The sequence below is a fragment of the Podarcis cretensis genome, assembly GCF_951804945.1.
Source record: "Podarcis cretensis genome assembly, chromosome: 9".
Taxonomy (NCBI): Eukaryota; Metazoa; Chordata; class Lepidosauria; order Squamata; family Lacertidae; genus Podarcis; species Podarcis cretensis.
In genome coordinates, this window is record NC_137178.1 from 32,591,635 (window position 1) to 32,613,688 (window position 22,054).

The 22,054-nt window shown below is 41.4% G+C and overlaps 2 protein-coding genes across 16 annotated transcripts in view; one reads left to right on the forward strand and one right to left on the reverse strand.

Moving 5' to 3' along the window:
* The window catches only part of JADE1 (jade family PHD finger 1), a 167,601-nt gene extending 158,904 nt beyond the window's left edge, over positions 1 to 8,697 (forward strand). For all 10 annotated transcript variants that reach the window (XM_079989434.1, XM_079989433.1, XM_079989430.1 and 7 more), the window contains one exon: positions 4,109 to 8,697. In XM_079989434.1, the coding sequence (XP_079845560.1) occupies positions 4,109 to 5,007 (899 nt within the window). In that variant the 3' untranslated portion in view covers positions 5,008 to 8,697. The remainder of the gene's footprint in view (positions 1 to 4,108) is intronic.
* Positions 8,698 to 9,672: 975 nt separating this feature from the next.
* Positions 9,673 to 22,054, reverse strand: part of SCLT1 (sodium channel and clathrin linker 1) — a 44,355-nt gene continuing 31,973 nt past the window's right edge. For all 6 annotated transcript variants that reach the window (XM_079989442.1, XM_079989443.1, XM_079989444.1 and 3 more), the window contains 5 exons: positions 21,645 to 21,837; positions 20,210 to 20,406; positions 11,749 to 11,827; positions 11,009 to 11,104; positions 9,673 to 10,077 (listed from right to left, as the gene is read on the reverse strand). In XM_079989442.1, the coding sequence (XP_079845568.1) occupies positions 10,015 to 10,077; positions 11,009 to 11,104; positions 11,749 to 11,827; positions 20,210 to 20,406; positions 21,645 to 21,837 (628 nt within the window). In that variant the 3' untranslated portion in view covers positions 9,673 to 10,014. The remainder of the gene's footprint in view (positions 10,078 to 11,008; positions 11,105 to 11,748; positions 11,828 to 20,209; positions 20,407 to 21,644; positions 21,838 to 22,054) is intronic.

Consider the following 22,054-nt stretch of genomic DNA (forward strand, 5'->3'; position numbering starts at 1 on the left):
TGGGTTAGCGGAGTCTGTAACCTGAAGTATCTGTAACCCGAGGTACCACTGTAGTATATTTGGGAGTTCAGCACTGGAATGTCCTGTAGATTTCAGTGGAAGGGTTAAGCACAATGTTATCCCTACCCAACTGAAATCAATGAAGTGCTGATAGGCCTATGACCCTCAGAAATCCAGTTCCTTTCAGTGGAAGTTGCATTCAAGTAACCACACTTGTGAGGCATCTTTGATTTAAATGTGATCTAAGTACACCTACCTTTCACTGAATCTGTTCCCCTGGGTCAAGTATAAAAATATTACTGTCTATTTCAGTACTGCTTCCAGTTTGATTCTCTCACCAATATTCTGACACGCCATATATCCGCACAAAGGCAAGCAACATCTTGCCTTAATTTTTAGTTATTCTAGTGATATTTATTAAAACTCTACAATTACTGCCCCATGTAACTAAGCAGAAATAGAGAAGTCAGCCTCTGATGTAAAGGGACATGTATTTAATCAGGGAGCAGTGGGTTTTCCCAGAGCAGTAAAGCCCTATTAAAATCTTGCCATTAATTAAAAAAATGTTTGACGCAGATAGTTTACTGCCACATGTTCAGTGTTGTGAAACTGGTACTCCATATTTTAGCTGTTTAGAAAAAACTGTGGCGATCACACAGGGTCCCCGGACGTTTGACAGTCTATTGATCCCTGTGCCACCACTGTGATTGCTTTCCCGCTGCCACCAACCCGTTTCTCTTGGGTACACACAGAGTCCAGACAGTTGTTAACATTAAATGAAATAAGCAAGTTTATTTTATAAGCCTTAACAAGTTTATGGTTTCAAATAATTTTTCTTGTCAGTTTCTTAATCTTAGTTTTCTATACCTATACCTTTCCTAATAACTGCTAACTGATTATCCCAACTGTCTATCCGACTCCTCCTATCAGTTTCTCTCACTCTCTCACAACACAACTCGACCAACCCATAGGCTTATCCTCCCTCTTCCTTCTCCAACTCCCAACTGACTTCTCAACAACAGTAACTCTAACTTTAACTCCTCCCCTTGGGTTCCCACTGGCCAATCACTTCACACCCATTTAACCCTTTCCTTATGACCCAGCATGATGTCACCTAGGAGGGCAAACGCCACAAAAAACCTTTTAAAAAAACATGGAAAAAGTATAGAGACAGCAGGTTGGATCAAGATTAGCTAATTGAACCTAAGTACTATTGAAATAATTGTGACACCTTAGTCATGATTTAAAGGACCATTAATTTCACTGGGAACCAAGCACATTACTTAAGTCTAGATCCACCTAAAGGACATTCTTGGCTAAGAAGCTCAAACATTATCATCATCAAACCTTTTATTGGCATCACATAAAAACATCCATGGTAAATCAATACAGAATTACCACCTCCCCAATATCACAGAACATTTGTCAAATGAAAAGAGGCAAAACAGTCTAATGTTACATCTCTAGGTCTCCAGGGAGATCAGACATCTGCAATGTGTTTCTGCGACAAAAAACCAAATAGAGATACTTAGCCACTAACTTGGTGAGCTCCTGATCATTCCTCAGTAATAGAAAATGTATGATCTCCAACTCTGGTTTCCATTTGGGGATGCAGAGTTGATCTAGAAACTGCTGGCAGAGATCAGCATATAGTTTACATTTAAGAACCATATGAGTAAGAGTTTCCAGCAGGTGGTCTTCACATGGGCAAATTCCTTCTCCTTCCACCACTCCCAAGAACCTGCCCCCAAGGAGATTTGATGGATTTGAATTAAACCTGGCCAGCAAAAATGCCCTTCTTTCTTGAGGGATAAGCAGAAATTCAAGATAATTGTGATTAATTTCATATGCCCAAGAAAGTAGAAAGTAAAGAGGGGAACATGTTTTCTCTGCTGCTGTTAGTTCCTGGCGTTCAATGTCCCACAACCTAGTTTTTATTATAGCCTTGACAGATGATGGGGGCATTGATTTCAAAAGTTCCATTGACAGTCCAAGTTGCTGTACCTTTATGTTAAACTGTTGTAGCCCTGGGGAAAGAAAGGGGTCTGACAAGACTTCGCTAAGGAGAGGATCTTTGTCTAATGTGAGGTAGATGTTTAACCAACATAGAAGAAATCGCGCCCAGGCAACGGTCTCTACCTTGTGTTGACCTCCCTCTAGACAGAAGGCTGAATAGGGGACACAACGTGGGATAGCAAAAATCTTAAAAAAGAAAGCTTGCCTGCACTTGTTCTACCAGCTGGGTAAACCCTGGCAACCAGACTGGGATTCCATAGAGGAACTGAGCTATTATTTTGGTGTTGGAAGACCTTGAGGGCAGAGGGGATATGTGAATTACCTTGTTATGAAAAACTGCATTATGGCCTGCATAGACATCTTACTGGCATTCACCGCGGTGCACGGTGCGAGGACCATAGAAGCCTATGATGGAATGTAATTCCCAGATAAAGGTAAAGGTACCCCTGCCCGTACGGGGCAGTCTTGACAGACTCTGGGGTTGTGCGCCCATCTCACTTAAGAGGCCAGGGGCCAGCGCTGTCCGGAGACACTTCCGGGTCACGTGGCCAGCGTGACATCGCTGCTCTGGCGAGCCAGAGCTGCACACGGAAACGCCGTTTACCTTCCCGCTGGTAAGCGGTCCCTATTTATCTACTTGCACCCGGAGGTGCTTTCGAACTGCTAGGTTGGCAGGCGCTGGGACCGAGCAGTGGGAGCGCACCCCGCCGCAGGGATTCGAACCGCCGACCTTTCGATCGGCAAGCCCTAGGCGCTGAGGCTTTAACCCACAGCGCCACCTGCGTCCCTAATAATAATAATAATAATTCCCAGATACTTAAATTCAAATACCTACTGGATGGTTTTTCCACCAAATACCCAGCTATAGCTCTTGTGTGAATTCCCAAAAACCATTATTTTGCTTTTATCAAAGTTCATGCACAGTTTCATTCTGGACAGATGGTCAATACAGGAATTTAACAATAGTTTTAGGCCAATTCTTGTCCATGAAAGCAAAATCATGTCATCTGCGTATAGGAGGATGGGAGTGCTTGATGCGTTGAGTTTTGGGCTATGGGCATCTACCTGTTTTAATGACGAAGTAAGGTCGTTAAGAAAAAGACTGAAAAAAGAGGGAGCCCTGCTTTACTCCTTGGTTTATAATGACGGGATCTGTCATTACATTCCCTGGTAGTGTTCTTATACGACAGGTGTTCTTTGTATAAAGCTTTTTGATCAAGTATAGTAATCTAGGTTCTAGGCCCATTGTCTCCAATTTGGTCCATAACAGCCCCGTCAACAGTGTCAAAAGCAGCCTTGTTATCTAGGAAGGCCACATAAAGACATTCTTTATGAAGCCGTGTGTACGTAGAGGCTAAGTGAGATAACACCATGCAGTTGTGTACAGTGGATTTCCCTTGCCTAAACCCTGACCTATGATGTTATTTTCATCAAGCCAAGTAGTTAGTTTATTTAGCAGATGTTTAGTACAATTTCCCGATGTTTGACAATAGACTTATTGACCGATAGTTGGGTGGCAGCTTTTTGTCACCCTTTTTAAAGATTGGGATAATTCTAGATTGCTGCCATGAGTTAGGCATGATACTAGATCTATCTATCACAGTGAATAGATCTGCTAGTATCGGAGCCCACCACTCTGATAGGCTTTGATCAGTTCAGATGGAATAGCATCAGGGCCGGCAGCCTTTCCTGCTTTCATCTGATCAATTAAACTTGTAACTTCGGTAATAGAGACAGGGGGCCACTCATCTGTGAAAGTAAAAATGGCATGGTCCTGACTGTCAGGTGGAATAGTCATTGAAGAAAACCACCTTGAAATGCTCTACCCATGACAAAGATGGAATCAATGTCAGCTAATCATCCTGTGTCTGTGGGGAGTCTGCTACAGCCTTCCAAAATTTCTTATGATTTTTCGTTAGGATGGCTGAGAGTAGCGTATCCCAACATGCCTGATTATATCTTATCTGACTAAGCTGGATAGTTTCCCTGAGTTGGGATCTGGAGAAGTAAATGTCAGGCAATCAACTGACAATCAAAAATGCTTGAAAGCTGCTTCAGATAAACATTAACCCATTTGTTTTTGTCTTTCCAGGCATGCCTTCCTCCTCCTCTATGGAAAATATAATGCTCTTCAACAGTACACCACTGGGCCCAGATGCACCTCAGATAGAGGATTTGAAATGGCACTCGGCTTTCTTCAGAAAGCAAATGGGCATGTCATTGAGTCACTCTTTGAAAAAAACACAGAAGAGAGAGCGGATGAGGAGGAGCTCTGGGCATGATGACAAATCTTTACTCAAGCAGCCCAGCCAAAGGGAAGGCTTTGCAACTCCCAGTAGCTTTTTCAGTTTTGAAAAGACCTTTGCAGAAGCACAAATTGGATCAGCACAACAGAAGAATGGAGTTGTTATAGCAGACCACAGGAAGAGAAGAGACAATCATTCCCATTGTGATGTGATGAAGGTAGGACTGAAGGAGAAACCTTCTAAACACAACCACAAACCCCTGAGATCCAACGAACTGTCTCAGAGGCAGTTAGAAAACAAAAGGGCTGTGAACCACCCAAGTGGCAGGTCAGCGCCTGGAACCCGGAGGGATATAGTGCCTAAATGCAATGGATCTTTTTTCAAAATAAACTATAATCCAACTCCGGTTAAAGTGCCTACGACACCCAGAAGCCCTGTGAAAAACTGGGGAGGATTTCGAATTCCAAAGAAAGGAGAAAGACAACAGCAGGGAGAAGGGCAAGAAGAGATTTGCCGCCAAAACTCGAACTACCCTTACTCGGGCCTGGGTCGAGTTTCCCCTAAAGATAGGGCCAAAAGCAACCTAAAGGTGGACAGCGAGAATGACGGGTACACCCCTGATGCTGAGATGAGCGATTCAGAAACTGAGATGGCTGAGAAGAAATGCAGGCCACAAAGGCTCAGTTCAAATAGCACTATTCCTAGGAGGACAGACATCATTAGGAGAAGCATCCTTGCCTCCTGACTAGAGAGTGAGACACAATAGCAGCACTGGAGTCAGTGAAGCCCCAGCCTGGAAAAATTATCCACTCTGCATTATTTATTGGTGTGACAAGGAGGGGGGCGGTCCTTACACATGGCTACAATATAAGCCAACAGTGAGCCTGTTTTTTCCGGGCTGTAGAAATATGTTTACGTGCACTTGACTAAGAGTTTGTCCTCCACCCATCATGTCCGTGAGATTACAACCTTCTTTATTTGCAACTTTCCTGAAGAAATCACCTGAGAAAATGACCTTGCTATGCCAATTGCTCAGTAAGATGAATACAAATTAAAAGATGAAATAAATGGGGGGTAGATTCGGATGGGGAAACCGATTTAGGTGGATAGCACTGAGGATTTTCCTCTGTCTCTGAAAAGCACAAGCTGTTAGTACACAAGGATAATTTACAACGGTGGTTATAATCACCCTGCACCGCATCGTCCACTCTAAATTGTCACTTTCGTGATGCTGTGCTAGGAAAGCCCTAGTAGTCTGCAATTTTTGTTGTTTTAGAATTCAGGGTGGTGGTGGGTTTTTTTTGGCAGCTTTAAGAACCCTGGAAGAGTTTTCACAAAAGCCCATCAAACAGGTAAGAGGAATTTACCATGACTACTAAGATACCTGAAGGGATAGAACCAAGCTGACCAATTGTGAAAACAGTAGCAGCACAGTGCTATTCTGAAGGGACTCAGACTAAGAGTATGAAAACTACTCAGCTCCTCAAATTTGGAGAGTATGTCTTAAAAGTACTTTTTATCTTGTTCTGAGAAGGAAGGCAAATTTGTAGTCTCCTATATTCTGCTGGCACTGCCCATCCGAAATATGATGACAATTCAAGTGGGAAAGACTCAGTGCGTCTACACTGCAAATAGTATATAGTTTTTGCTGTCATGGTTCCCCTCCTTCCTTGTCTGCTCCCCACCCCACCCTGAGAATTATAACTCTCTGATGGGCAACAGATTTTTCAATAACTCATTCTCAGCATCTCATCACACAATTCCCAGGTTTTTGGGGAGAAGCCATGACAGGTAAACAGGCTGAAAATTTGCTATGAAGATATGCCCATGTTTCTAAAGGCACTAGTCAGCAGCCTTTCCCAATGTGCACTAATGGTATGTGTTGGGATATGCAATTTTCTGACACACAAGGGTTACTTTAAATAAAAAGAGAAGGATGTAATAAATATATATATATATATTTTGAATACAATGGAAAGGCAATAAGATGTGAGTAGCGCTTTACATTCAAGCCAATTTAACAACATGATTTTATGATAAGGATTAGATTTGACCATGGAGGGGCTTGTGTTCTGATTACATCATTTTAAGAATTGCAATAACTAATGAGAGTAAGCCATCAGCAATAAGATGAACAGTTCGTTCAGAGTCTCTTTTTTCTTCTTCTTTTTTTTTTGCACCCATAGAGTGTGTGTCTCTATCGCGAGTGCATCTATAATACACATAACGTAGTTTTAGGCTGCAGTAACTTTGGGGACTGAACTCTGATGTAAAATCAGACATAACCTAGTTATAAGAAATTTTAAGCAGCTGTAGGTGTTTTTAATAAAATAAAAATGGACAGCCCTCCCCCCAGTCCATCAGCAGCGGTATTTAGCTACTTCACTTGCAAGAAGTGGGTTTACAACTATGAAAGAAATGTTGAAGCCTTGCAATTTGACTTGAGTCTTCCAGGGGTTTCAACAGAGAACTGGATTGCTGCTGTTCCATCTTGCTATGCAAGTCACTGAATGATCAAAAAACTGCTTGGGGAGGTTGACACAGTACATGTTCCCTACATGCAAGCAGCCCTGGCCTTCTCCACGGAAAAATGTAATGTGTGTACCTGTGAATCAGATATATTTAGTAGGAGTTTGCATGATGTATTTTGGGAACCAGCCCTCAGAAATCATTCCTATTTGCTTCTGGAACAGAGGTCATAATCCTAAAATAAACTAAAACAAATAAACTCTTTAAGATTTAGAAATTAGTAGTGGGCTCACATCATCTCCATTTACTCTTGGCTCCTCTCAGTTTCTTGTTTGGCAATGCCCATATTTACAATATTGCTTGTACTAGAATCAGAAACCACACTTGCAAGTGGGGCTTCCAAATCTAGTTTGGAGGGCAAATTTCAGATGTTACAGCAAACTGGTTTGTGCTTAAACAGGTAGCTGAAAGGGGATCCATGTGTGGGAGGGAAGGGAAATGTGCAACTTTGTGGTTTGTACATGATTTTACAAACAAATGTTTGGAGGCGCATCTGAAGTGAGCCTTAATGTAAGAGCCAGCTGCTGTTTGCACGCTGGAGTTTTAGCACATGCACAGAATTTCACACAGGTAGGGGCTGTTGCAAGTGCTTAACCAGAGGAATTCTCCAGAAGTGAAGTAAATAGAACAAGTCCCTCCTGCCCACCTCTATTCTCAGTGTACTCCATGCCTAGCTTTGGATCAGAATAAGATTAAGACACTGAGGCCTTGATTCTTAACATGATCAAGATAGTGACAACAGTTTAGGATACTGGAAATGAAAAAATAGTGATATGAAAGATGTAGTTTTATAAGGCTTTATTGCTTCTGATTAAACTACTCATATCTTATAGGTATGTTGACCAGGTTTGCTGCTTTAAAAGCAGACATGTTCTTGTTAAAATATGGGAAAAGAGGGACGTGATTAATTTACTTTTCAATACAGTAAGTGTTTTGGGTGAGGGTTGAGTGAAATATGATCAGTTAGCCTGCCCTGTAAGGGTGTTGTTCATCAAGCCATAGAAGGAATAAAATAAATTTGATTATAAGTAAACATTATTCAATGTTATGACTTATTTTGAAAGAAATATCATAACATTTGCACTATTAGGAATGATAGCATTTGTGCAGAACAATGCCTTACCTGTTTTGCTCCCCACCATGTTTAGGTTAATAAGCTTTCTGATTTTGAATAATGCTGAACCAAAAATTAAGAAAAACAATAGAGAAAAATAAATTGTGCTTTCCCCCATAGCTGCAGAAATAAGGGAAAACATCAGTATGACCAACTGTACAAGTTCCATGCTACTCTAAGCACTCAGTAAAAGAAAAATAAAATAAAGCAGTAATCCTTACCTACTACTGCATTCATTTTGTTAATATGGAAACAGCTGTTATTTCTTATTAGGTTTCACCTTTTTCCTTATGCAGAATGCCCAAGACATTTCTTGATTTTGATTGGTGTACTACATTGAAATGTAGGCTTAATAAACCCTTCTGTAATGACCTGGAATGCTATCTGTTAGGTTTTGGGGATGGACACACACACAAACACACTCCCTAAATGAATGGAACGTTATACATGTCTCATGTGTACAAATATTATTTAAAAAAACTTTAAAAAACTTTCATTACTACATTTGTAAAACCCTGTACAGAGGATTTTTCACTATGTGCCTAGCTTTGGTGTCCATTTTGCTCAAATTTGAAAACAGGTGCATGATGACAAAAAAAGATAGAATCAGAAATAAAGTATATGTAGAGATGACTATTTTATATTACATGGCCCAATCCTGTATTTATTTTCCTCCCTTTTTGAAGTATTTATAAAGACCTAGTTGAAGATGGCTGTATTTTTTTGTTAAACTATTTAGTAGAATTGTGCCTTTGTCTGTATGTGAATAAATGCTGTACATTTTGCAATACACGTCAAGTGTTATGATTTGACATCTATGCTGCTACTTCCACAAGATTCCAGAAGCAGAAAAGCTTTTCAGCTAGACTTACTCTTGCAACTTGTTCCAAGGTGGCCCATCACTTTCCATCCCTACTTAGTGGAAATGCTAGGAGTCTGGATTTTCTCTTTGCTCTTGGATCTAATCTGCTACTGAGGATTCCCCCTTCTCTGTTCATCTCAGTAGACTAAGGATGTACAATAACTCATCTCCTTCCTACAGTTCTTTTTTCTCCAACCCATCTCAGTGAAGCTGGCCTTGGCTCACTGCCACCTCTTTGCTCTCGTCTCACATTCCTTCCTACTCTCACTTCAGTGACTCATGCTTACTCCATACATTTTACAAGGCAATCTCTCCCCTTTTATTGTATTGTAAGAAGCTTTCTTTCTCAATGAAATTGTGAAATTTAACCATTCTTTTCCCCTCCTTTAAGTACCCACCATGATACTCCACTATATAGACCCAAAGTCTTGTGCTGCACTTGCAAGCTCTTGCCAATTTGGCTAAGGTGCCAGTTTTCTGAGGCAGCTCTACCAGATAACAGCCTGCACTCCAGCAGAAATAGAGCCCAAGGTTGCAGAAGGCCAAAGTTTCCCTGTCATGATGCTAAATTCCTTCCCATTCACTCATTTCTGAGAGGCTAATTCCAAGCCAAGTTGGAAACACATGTTTCAAGCCATAATGCTAAAAGCCCTTTTGATTCTTTGGTAGTTCCTACATTATACAACATGGACATGCAATAGTATTCTGAATCCTGTAAATAACATCTTTGAAGTATTCATCTGTAATAGGAACAGTTTGTATATCCACAAGAATTTGGGGAACCAGAAGAGTAGTCTTACTGGTGTCAATTAACATCTAAGGAATAAAAGTAAAAAAATAAATACAATAGCAATTTTACAAAGGCCAATTTGTTTTCAAATTCAACACCTTACACGGGGAAAAAATAGTTTTAAAATGTTGAGTTTATTAACACAACATTAGGTACTGTCAGTTGTAAAAAACCTTAAAATTCAGCAATTGGGTATTTCAAACTTTGTGGCAAAGTTTTCTACCATAAAACAAAACATGTTATATAAGGCAATCCACCTTTCCATCTAGCTTTAATTCACTTCAGTATGTATTTGCAGTTACCCGCTTAATGTTTATTGTGAAGAAGCCACAGTGATTCTCTTCCCGGGTAACAGTGATGCACATTTTTATAGAAGTCACTCTGTGCATGATATGTCCTAATGCTGCTCTTCAGCAGCCTCAACTTACATGTTGCACGGAAGAACAATATATTACTTTCAAGTATTTTCCAACTCTATCAAGGAGGCAGCCTTTTTCCTCTGCACTGTAATTGCACTGAGCTGTAATTAAAACAAAACAAAACAAAACAATAATTTGTTTCTTCAGTAGGAATCTTTAAACTAATTGGATTATAATGCAAGCTGAAGTACAGAAAAAGTGAGGGAATTATTTTATTCTGTTTATACAATATACTTAAGGTGTGTGTGTGTGTGTGTGTGTGTGTGTGTGTGTATGAGTGAAAGCCACCTTCATTATGAATACATAGAGGAATTGCATAGTTGCCAATTTTAAGAGTTGCATACCACACTTCATAAATCTTGGGATAAAAATCACTGCATAAAAATAAAAGATAAAAGCACAAAATGCATAATACAAATAAGAACAAACCAATAACTTCCCATCCTGTCCCCACGTACAGCTGAACTTTCTTACATGCAGATGTTTTGACTTTCATCCCAACAAGAAAAAACTGAAACACTAATTTGGTTAAGACTCTGATTCAGCTCTTCATTAAATGATCCAATTTGAAGGCTGCCCAGTTCAAAGTGTTGGTGCTGACCTCTAAAGCCCTAAGCTGCCTCGGCCCATTATACCTGAAGGAGCGTCTCCACCCCCATCGTTCAGCCTAGACACTGAGGTCCAGCTCCGAGGGCCCTCAGGCGGTTCCCTCACTGTGCGAAGTAAAGTTACAGGGAACCAGGCAAAGAGCCTTCTCGGTAGTGGTGCCTGCCCTGTGGAACATCCACCCATCAGATGTCAAGGAGATAAACAACTATCTGACTTTTAGAAGACATCTGAAGGCAGCCCTGTATAAGGAAGTTTTTAATGGTTGATATTTTATTGTGTTTTAAATATTTTGTTGAGAACTGCCCAGAGTGGCTGGGGCAAACCAGTCAGATGGGTGGCATATAAATAATAAAATTTTTATGATTAAAGATTTTTGGTTATGCAGCTGTAATAAGGGTGCTGATCTGATTTATTTCTAGATACCTGTTGAGATGCTGTGGTTGCCCTCTCTTCTGCCTGGCTTAGTCGCCTTTGAAGTCTGTTGACTTTCTCTTGATGTTCCATCATTAATTTTTCATTCTGTATAAATGAAATAGCTCATTACAAGTTTACGTTTCTGTTATTGGATCATACATATTTCAGGAAACAAGGTTTAAGGAAGAGAAACTTGGTGAATGGCAAAGCCAGGAACCGACTAACAAAGGCAAACAAGGCAGGTTGCTCCTATGCATTGTGTCTAACCTTGACAGGGATTTCCAGTCTTCGGAATCTCATGACGCAACTCTTATATAAAAAACATAATTTTAAGGAAGTTACAAGTACAAATTTCAACAGGGAAGGGGTGGTGCTGGACTCCCTGAGATGCTTCAATCAGTTGGCCTTCAAAGGAAATTTAAGGACAGATGATAGGCTGTCCAGACAGGCAGAACTATGAAGATCAGTACTTAGGAGGGCTAATTGTGACAGAATTTTTTTAGTTGTTACAAAAATTGAACTAGCCATTGCAGAAAAAAATGACAAGCTAAAGATCACAGAAAGGAACCATTACCTAGTAAAAAAAATTAACAGTGCAAAATTAGCTATGAACGAAGCTGTATGTTTTAATAATAGTAAAATAAATGTTTCTAGCATTTTCCCCAAATGATGTGTACCAAGAGAGTTCAAGTTAGACAAGATGTACATCTAGTTAAAGCACAGCATTTGGATGAGGATCATTCTCTTACCTCAATAACCTTTTCATTTGTTCTTTCCAGCTGACAAAGTACCTCCTGGGTGTAAATTTTTTGACGGCTCAGCTCACTTCTATGAAACAAGATCAAAGAAACTCATTAATGAAAATCAACATATATGTTGACCTAACTCATTTCCAGAGGTATATGGGACAATCATATATTCTTCCCTCTTTCAAATTCCTTCTTTCCAATGAAGTAGGAAAAGGATAGTACTTTAAGATACCAATAAAGGCCATCTTTAGTATTGTGACAGTACTGTGATAGGACAGATTCACAACGAAGAGCAAAACAACAACAACAATTCCGAAATCTTACTTTTAACAAAAATCTAAAATGTCATTCATTCACAAAAATAAAAACTTTTCATTAAGGACAGGAGACTTGTGGATTTCTAGGTGTTGGACTATAGCTCTAATCATCCCTGACCACTGGCCATGCTGGCTGGGCTAATAGGTATTGGAATCCAACAGCTGGAATGCCACATCCCTGCTTAATGTGATAAAATAAGCAATATAATCCTATGGACGGTGTCCATCAAGTATTAACCTGGATACCACTTATGTCATGGTCTCCCTACAGGGACACATGGGACCCTGGGCAAAGCTGTACCTTCCAGAGCTAAAAAATGGGAGCAAACAGTCCACTAAACTCAAGGAAGATGTCTGTTGACTGTGCACGGTTCTAGAGAGTGCACATGCCTTCCCACTCAGTTTTCTTCTCATCAAAGTCTGAGTAGCAACTCAGTTTTTGTTGTACAGCTAGTTTGGAGGCATTTTAATTTTCATAACTAGCTATGGTTGGTTGTCTTATTCTTCGTATTGAGTAAAGTAGCTCCTGCAAAAAGATGCACACTGTGTACAGGAAATCTTTACCTCTGGCCCTGGCAGCTTGTACCACTGAGCAAATGCCAAAAGTCCTGCCTACTACCTCAAATTAAAGAAGCTTGTAGAAATAGAACACCCTATCTCTGTGAACAGGCTTGCAAGCTTGAGAATGAGGCACCCCAATCCCTTCTCCTGCAATGGATCTTGTCCCAAACACTGGTTTGTCTGACCCATGGTTTCAACTGCCCTACAAATGGGAGGATGTGCAGCTTTTGATGAATAATGCATTTTTCACACCCATGGAATACTGAAAGGAACAATGTGTTATAGGAGTGTAGGAAAAATCTACACAGGCACACCTCATGTGTTATTTTCTATTTGTTTCCAAGATCCACAAACGGGGGAATCCCGACTTGGGCTCTGTCTTGGGCTCTAGGACTCTCATAGCATTGTTGTCTGTATTGGCAAAACCTGTTGGTGTTTCGCAACTTTCTGACTAGTTGCAGGACCTTAGCCAGACCTAGCAGAGTAAACGCAGAGTTCACAAAAGCAATTGGCAACTTGGCTGCAGACAGGGTGGACGAAGCAGGAACCAGGAACTTGTAGTTAGGTGTTTATTATATACAGTGGACTATTTACAGGAACAGAACATGGATCTTTTGCTAGCTCTCTCACAACTCTCAACCTCCACACTGACATGCTGAACCACTGAACTACTGAACTAACATTTTCCAGTTAGTAAGCCATTAATCATTACTCCCTTGAGAGAGCTTGACCAATCATGGAGCTGTTTCCATGGCTCTCTATCACCAGGCAGACTTACTCCTCTACATTGCCTTGGCTGTCTGCCAAACCTTAATTGACTCTGTGTGAGTAGCTGCACGTACAGTGGTACCTCGGGTTAAGTATTTAATTCGTTCCGGAGGTCCGTTCTTAACCTGAAACTGTTCTTAACCTGAAGCACCACTTTAGCTAATGGGGCCTCCTGCTGCTGCCGCACTGCCACAGCACGATTTCTGTTCTCAACCTGAAGCAAAGTTCTTAACCCGAGGTAATATTTCTGGGTTAGCAGAGTCTGTAACCTGAAGCATATGTAACCTGAAGCATATGTAACCTGAGGTACCACGGCACTCAGATTCCCAACAGTCTGGCTATGAGAACTCTTTCCTCTCAGGCTCTTAGGGCCAAACTAGATGATCACATTGCATAGCAGGCAGCTACATACCCTGGCTTTTCTTAAATAATTCTCACCATGAAGGCTGCACATTATAGCTCTCCAATCTCCCACCAAGATCAGAATGGAGATCACTGCCACCTCTCTGCAGTGCCAGGAACCTAAGGGAAAGACCCCCCATTGGTACCATTTCCTAAGTCTCCAAGCCATTCTGATCTCTGTGGGGAAGTGGAGAGAGGAGCCTCAGGTTCTCACATGTTGTCTTTACAATGAGAATCAGCTCCCCCAACCCCAAGTAGTTAGTTTGTGTAATCTGAAGGACTATGAGGAAACTATAGTCCACTACGCATCTTCCAGTGGCTCAAAAACTGGGGCACCCTCTACACATACAAGCTTCTGCAACAAACAGCAGTCATGTTACCAAAAGCTTGTTCATTTTCACACCTTCTACGCTTTATCTTCTTTGCCAATTAATCAACAGTTGACAGTTCACCACACACAACCGGACTGAAACAATCCTTTTCACTAAATGCTGTTTTGCACTAAACACTATTTTGCATTACTATTTCCCCAGTAAATGGACATCTATCATTTGCATTGATTGTTCAGTTTCCTAATCCCACTCTACAACAACATCCCCACCTTGTAACCATCTGTATATATGTCAAATAACACTTCATGCATCTAACAATTGAACTCTTGCACACAAAACCCTATGCCATGATACGTTTGTTAGACGTGAGTGGCGCTGTGGTCTAAACCACTGAGCCTAGGGTTTGCCGATCGGAAGGTCGGTGGTTCGAATCTCCATGATGGGGTGAGCTCCCGTTGTTCAGTCTCAGCTCCTGCCCACCTAGCAGTTCGAAAGCACGTCAAGTGCAAGTAGATAAATAGGTACCACTCCGGGAAGGTAAATGGCATTTCTGTGTGCTGCTCTGATTCGCCAGAAGCGGCTTTTTCATGCTGGCCACATGATCCGGAAGCTAGCTGTGGACAAACGCCGGCTCTCTTGGCCTATAGAGTGAGATGAGTGCGCAACCCCAGAGTCGTTAGCGACTGGACCTAACAGTCAGGGGTACCTTTACCTTTAACATGGCTACCCTTTCGCGTTTGGTAATTCTAAAATACCAAGATAGTGAGAAGCAGTCGTCCCCCCCCCCACCAGAAAGGTGACATAGTATAAAACTATCAGAGCGATAATCAGTCCCAATTGTTCCTACATATTCCAGAGAATTTGCCTCATTAAAATAGGTAAATGAAGTTTGCAGAAAATTGCTCAAGTGTCTACCACAAAGGCTTATGTGTGGAAAACAAAGGTGAGCTGTTTAGTAGTAGAGCAGAAAAGATAATAAATCTGCCAGCTGTGGGAAGTGTTTAATGCAAAATTCTCATGTGACACATACAGCACATTCCAGATGTTTTTGTGTTGACTTATGCCGTAATATGCTTCAGTTATTCTTAGTAATTATATATTTTGTAGACTGCCAGTACCTGCAGCTGTTTCTCATCCTGTTAACATTTTTAATCAATATCTTAAAATAAACAGTTATGGCTGCCAAGTATTACAGAATTCCAGCCAAAAATAACGTGGTAGAAATGAAGGGGTGGGGGACTCAAAGGTCCCTAAATAAGATGTAATTTATTTAATAGACTAGATGGTATGTCAAAAGAACACTGCTCTAGGTAATACCTAATAATGAACAACTATACTATCCCAGAAGGATCAGTCTTGGAAATCATGAGAAAGCTGTACAACCAAAAGCTTAAAGATACAAAGATACAACCATGATTCAGAAAGAACGCCTATGAAACTCAAAACTGATTTATTCAAAATAGTGTTAATTTAAGGGGATCCAAACAGCTGCACAGGAAGCTTTTGTCTGCCCCCTCTCCCATGCTGCATCATTCACTGCCTGAAATACTACTCTGAGAAGTTGGAGAATCCTGCAGGGAAACATCTGATGTGGTACAATGAGCTCCTGTCAGAGGAAGAAACTGCAGGCACTCCAGTGTGCACAAGGTGACTGGCATCCTGGCCTTAACCTGTTAGCCTGTGCCTAGCCTAAAACACCTAAGTCTCAGTGGATTCAATAGGAATTACATTTCCCCAGCTGAAGGAATGTTTATAACTAAAATGTAAGATTAACAGTTATTCTTCCTTGATTTTGAGAGAGGAAGGATAGTATAGAAATGCTGGTGATAATGTTATTACGATTAATAATAGGTTGGTGCAAACCACCACGACCCCAAACTCCTCTGTGATTTCACAGTACAGTTTGTAACTGCAGTAATGAGCAAAATGGACTGTAGGATTACAGGTCATTATGATAGAAATAATGCCACTGAAGATACTGGGGAATCTTTGAAGAGCAACACAAACAATTTAAGTGACCCATTTTCATTTATTCCTGATTTTTATAGCCTGCTTTTCAGCCAATTAACTTCCAGAGTGGCTCTCAACATGATAGGGCTCCTTAGTAAGGTGAAAGGATTTTAATAAATGAAAGGCACTGAGGTCACTTTTCAACATTAGGAGCATGCACAATTGGCATACGCTGAATCTGCATTATCGAGATCTGAGAATCTTAAGACACTTCAAGGAACTCCCTTGGAGACTTGTTAAAACTGAACCTGGAAATTCTAAAAGACCTTCCCTTAATACATGACTCTATGTACTTTAATGGGTATTTTATGTAGGATTTATCTGTTTGTTTCAAGTATCTCAAACTTTGGGAATGGGTGTTGTAAATTGGCATGCGTGTGAACACACACACACACACACACACACACACACACACACACACACAATCTCTCAGTCCTATTCTGAACAAGAATAGGATTGCTACTCAATCCTTTAAACCTATGTAACCTTAAGTGATGATGTAAGTATAACTGCCATGATAGTATAAGGGAGTCCAAGAAACAGGTGGAGTTCAGGGTGTGGTAGAGAAAAAAATGATGAAGTTGCTATCTTGGTTAGAACTTTATCCTCCACTGGGAACTATGAAAGCAAATATCTACCTCATAGGAGCCCACAGAAACCCGAAATGATCTCAAATAGGCACCACAGGGTCACAGTGCAGATGGGGCTCCTTACTGTCCAAACTATCCCCACTCCATGCACCTGTGAAAACAATGCCAAATGCAGTAACCAAATAGTATATAACATATAGCCACTATTGCTACTGCTTGGCAAACACTTATGACTTTATATTACCTTAAAGGTTTAGAGCTAATGAAGGTGTGACAGAGGCAGGGCCAGAGTGGTATGCAGCTCTGTAATAGTAAGAGGTAGTGCCAGATTTAGGGTGGTGTTGAAGGTTCCCCTGCACAAAAATTGAGCCGGGGGGGGCCCCCACAAAATTAAGAAGATCCATTTGGGGGCACCACATTTTGGCCTCTCACTTTGCCATATTACAAAAGATAACCAAATCCATCCTGTAAGAGGACATGTGCAGAACTCTCCTTGCATCTGCTGCTTACCTCCCCATGAGTTGTGGTATGGGAATTCAGTTGAGAAAAATAACTGCCTAGGGAGGATAGAAGGCGCAGGTGCATCTTTTTTTGTTAAATCAGACTATGCTACAATTTCCAGGTCCTGACTGCAAATGGGACTTCCTAGTTTGAAGCACTAACTACAAAGAACATTCAATAAGCTTCTTCTAAGCCACCTTTGAATCTCACCGGCACTGTTTCAGAAAGAAGCCAATTAAAGTTATTATGAACAGCTTACTGATTTTTGTGTGCACACCACCATGTCCCCCCCCCCTTTTGAGTTGAAGATTTAGAAATACCTACTTACAATGATCAGAGCTCCATGTTGCAACAGAATCTGGGGGTTTTAACAGCTAAACACTTATTCAGATCCAGCAAATACTGACTTGGTTGGTATTGCCTGACCTCAGTGACCACTTTGGGTGCTAATACCCATCTCCTGCAGCTTGACTGCATGAGGCACTTACATTGCTCTTCCACTGCTCTACCACCTCCTTGAGCAGCACTGTTGATTTTTAGAATCACTTCAAAAGTTAATGAGAACATGCCATGTTCTAGCCACTGTTGAGAAGAGGCAATAAGGCAGGGTTTCTTTCCTTACAGAAGCAGGACAGGGTTGAACAATAGTGTCAGGGGTTCAGGAGCAGAAGCACAGGGAAGAGGGGAGATGGAGAGCGAAGGGGAAGAATCTGAGGGCAGCGTAGGAGAAGATGACAGTGGCCCGAGAGATTCCATGAGCCTCTCCAGCGAATCGGAAGATTCACAGAAGGGGGCGCCGGTGGCCAGGGCAAGGGGGGGTCCCAAGGGGGACACCCCAGAAGCAAGGGGCCAGCGGGGACTCCCAGAGCAGCAGTTGGAAATCAGGACCAGCTTCCCCACCGGAGCATAGTGGGGGGGAAGAGTCACAGGTATCGGGAGTAGCGTCTCCCCCAGCAGGGAGAGGAGAGGAGTCAGGGCTGACCACGCCTCCATCAGAGAGTCAGACAACGGAGGGGAGGTCAGATCCGGCCAGTATCCCGGAAGAGGGAAGCAGTGACAGAAGTAGTGTAACGGTCAGGAGGAAGGTCACTGGGTTGGCGCGAGAGGCAAGTTCAAATGTACAGGAGCGTGGGACAGCAGAGAATGAGGATTGGGAACCGGGTCCTAAAGCCCGCCGGAGGCAGGGGGAGGAGCTAAGTGACTCAGCGTCTGAGGAGTCCAGAAAGGGGAATGCCCCAGCGGGCAGGAGGACCCAGAGGAGAAGAGAGCAGCGGAAAAGGTGGAGCAGGGCTAGGATCTTAAACTGGTGTCAGAGGGGAGGAGATTCAGACGGGACTTCGCCGATCTAGGGTTTAAGATGTAGGGCTGCGCGCTGCGGCTTTGAAATGGAAATTGAACTTCAATAAAGACTTTTGTACATTACGACAGCCTAGCGTTGGTCCTCTGTGAGCTGGGACCTAGAGGCAGCTCTGACAAATAGCCTCACTTTCCAAGAATAGGATAGATTTTATAGTTTATCCTGCTGCATCTTAAGCTGATTCAGAGGACCAGGCTCCATTAATAAACCTTTCTGAACTGCAGTGGGGAAAGAGTTTCCCCCACAGCAATGCTTATCTATTGGAAGCTTTACATCTACCTTCTCAAAGATTTGCTCTGTTGGCAGCTATTATTTCTGGACAATCACAAAACAGAGGAATGTTAATTAAAATCTAAACAAGAACAGTATCATAGAATCACAGAATCATAGAGTTGCAAGAGACCACTAGAGTCCAACCCCCTGCCAAGCAGGAAACACCATCAGAGCACTCCTGACATATGGTTGTCAAGCCTCTGCTTAAAGACCTCCAAAGAAGGAGACTCCACCACACTCCTTGGCAGCAAATTCCACTGTCGAACAGCTCTTACTGTCAGGAAGTTCTTCCTAATGTTTAGGTGGAATCTTCTTTCTTGTAGTTTGGAGCCATTGCTCCGTGTCCGCTTCTCTGGAGCAGCAGAAAACAATCTTTCTCCCTCCTCTATGTGACATCCTTTTATATATTTGAACATGCCTATCATATCACCCCTTAACCTCCTCTTCTCCAGGCTAAACGTGCCCAGCTCCCTTAGCCGTTCCTCATAAGGCATCGTTTCCAGGCCTTTGACCATTTTGGTTGCCCTCCTCTGGACACGTTCCAGTTTGTCAGTGTCCTTCTTGAACTGTGGTGCCCAGAACTGGACACAGTACTCCAGGTGAGGTCTGACCAGAGCAGAATACAGTGGCACTATTACTTCCCTTGATCTAGATGCTATACTCCTATTGATGCAGCCCAGAATTGCATTGGCTTTTTTAGCTGCTGCGTCACACTGTTGGCTCATGTCAAGTTTGTGGTTAACCAAGACTCCTAGATCCTTTTCACATGTACTGCTCTCAAGCCAGGTGTCACCCATCTTATATTTGTGCCTCTCATTTTTTTGCCCAAGTGCAATACTTTACATTTCTCCCTGTTAAAATTCATCTTGTTTGTTTTGGCCCAGTTCTCTAATCTGTCAAGGTCGTTTTGAAGTGTGATCCTGTCCTCTGGGGTGTTAGCCACCCCTCCCAGTTTGGTGTCATCTGCAAATTTGATCAGGATGCCCTTGAGTCCATCATCCAAGTCGTTGATAAAGATGTTGAATAAGACGGGGCCCAAGACAGAACTCTGTGGCACCCCACTAGTCACTCTTCTCCAGGATGAAGAGGAACTATTGATGAGCACCCTTTGGGTTCGGTCAGCCAGCCAGTTACAAATCCACTGAGTGGTAGCATAGTCAAGACCGCATTTTACCAGCTTCTTTACAAGAATATCATGGGACACCTTGTCAAATGCCTTGCTGAAATCAAGGTAGATTACATCCACTATCACATCTACATCTACATTTCCGGTCTGAATTATGGTCCCAGCAAATCCGTTCCCAGGTGCCTGCATTTGTTAAAAATGCCAAACAAAATTGTATTACTTACTTTAAACTATTTATTCTGGTTTCTGTAGCTTCCGTTAGTTTCTTTGTTTCCTCCTTCCACCTGTTTGTTGCTTTCTGTTGAGCTATCAAGAGGCGTCTCAGCTCAGCAGTAGACTTTCGATGCACATCTTCCATCTCTTTCAAACGAACTTCAGACCCATGCTCTTTTATTATATGTTCATTCTCCATTATGCTTATCTATAGTAAAAAAAAAAGTAAAATAAGTTTAAAGCCTCACATTAGTTCACGGTAGCTTTTGTCTTTTGACTAAAGGACTGAAGTTTGTTTGTTTGTGTGCACATACTGACAATCAGGCTATATCTATCTGCAAAAGATTACTGGACTTTTAATTGTGGATATAAGATGAAAGAATTCATTTCATAATGAATAACTAATTTGATTGAAAAGAGAATGCAGATTGTCACGCTTGGATCATCCATGATGAGTAATAATTGTTTCTAGATGTGCAGATCTTTCATCCTTTACTCATTTCATCACTGAATGCTTGAATCCCTGCAGTAAAAATTCTGTATGAAGCCCTGATTTATCTTTTAGGTATCAGAGCAAAAACTTGAGGCTGTCCCCAAGTCTCCATCCAACAACAGCTAATTAGTTCAGCCAACTATTACGCGAACTCCACGTGTAAAGTGCCGAAGTGAGCAACTGAAGGGCGATAACCAACTATGGAAGGAAGAAGACAAGTTTATGTGTAACTTCGCTGCAAAGAAGAGAAAACGGAAGAGAACGGAACGGAAAAGAAAGTTAAGGAATTAGAGGCAGATGATAAGAAACAATAAACAGGAATCTTCTCTTACAAGCACAACATATAAGAGAAGTAGGAAGAAAATGAAAGGGATAAGCAATAGTGGATCTGAATCATATCAAAATTGAGGTTGGTAGAGTTGCATGTACAAAATGCTCCTTATCCCCTTTTTTAAAAGTGATGTCAATAGGCTTTAGGCCAAAAATCACCTTGCATTACATTGTGTTGTGCATTTTCTAGACATTTAGGCTGTATATCTCTCGTTATAAAAGAAGACTAACATGTTAGTCTGTTTGCATTATGTATGATTTTTAAAAAAGTTTTTGCTGTCTGGAAGAAAAGAACCAAGTGGCTCGTAGTTATCCAGTCCTCCTAACTACTGCCTCCAGACACTGGAACATTAATGGAAAAGTCAGTTGTGTCCATATCTTACATAGCTGGGTTGACATGTGGATAAGACACATTATTATAATTGCAAAAGATAATTTTAGTATATTTTGAAAAACACCAAAGGAGACGAATGGAATACAAAGTTAAGGAATATTAAACTATGGTGATAGAGCTGTTGTGAGAAATTTGACACCCTGCCTGTTTCCTTGTACACAGATTTCTCCCTTCATTGAATCTTCGAAGATGTGACGTCAAAAATAAAACACCATATAAACGCAAATACCTTTAATTTTGCAGCTTGTTGTGCCTCCACAGCCAGCTTTCTCAATTCTTCCATTTCTTTTTGAAACTGCTCGTTCTCTTGCTGGAGTTTTAGGCGCTCTTCACTGACAGAGCCACAGTTCTTTCTTTCGGATTCCAGAATACTTTGCAACTTGTAAATCATTTCCTGACCACTGTTTCTCTGTTCCTCATAGCTTGAAATTGAGGAAGGGAGGAGAAATGCACAAACAATACTTGGTAATCCATTATTGAATGGAAAGGTAAGATACAAATATGTTAAACGAATGCACAGAAATTAATATATTAATTAAGGTGAATGCATAATACATACAATGTTCAGTAGTGTAGAATTTGGATGATCAAAAGGCTTGGCAACTAAAGAGCGAAGTATTCCCCACTAAGTTTCATATT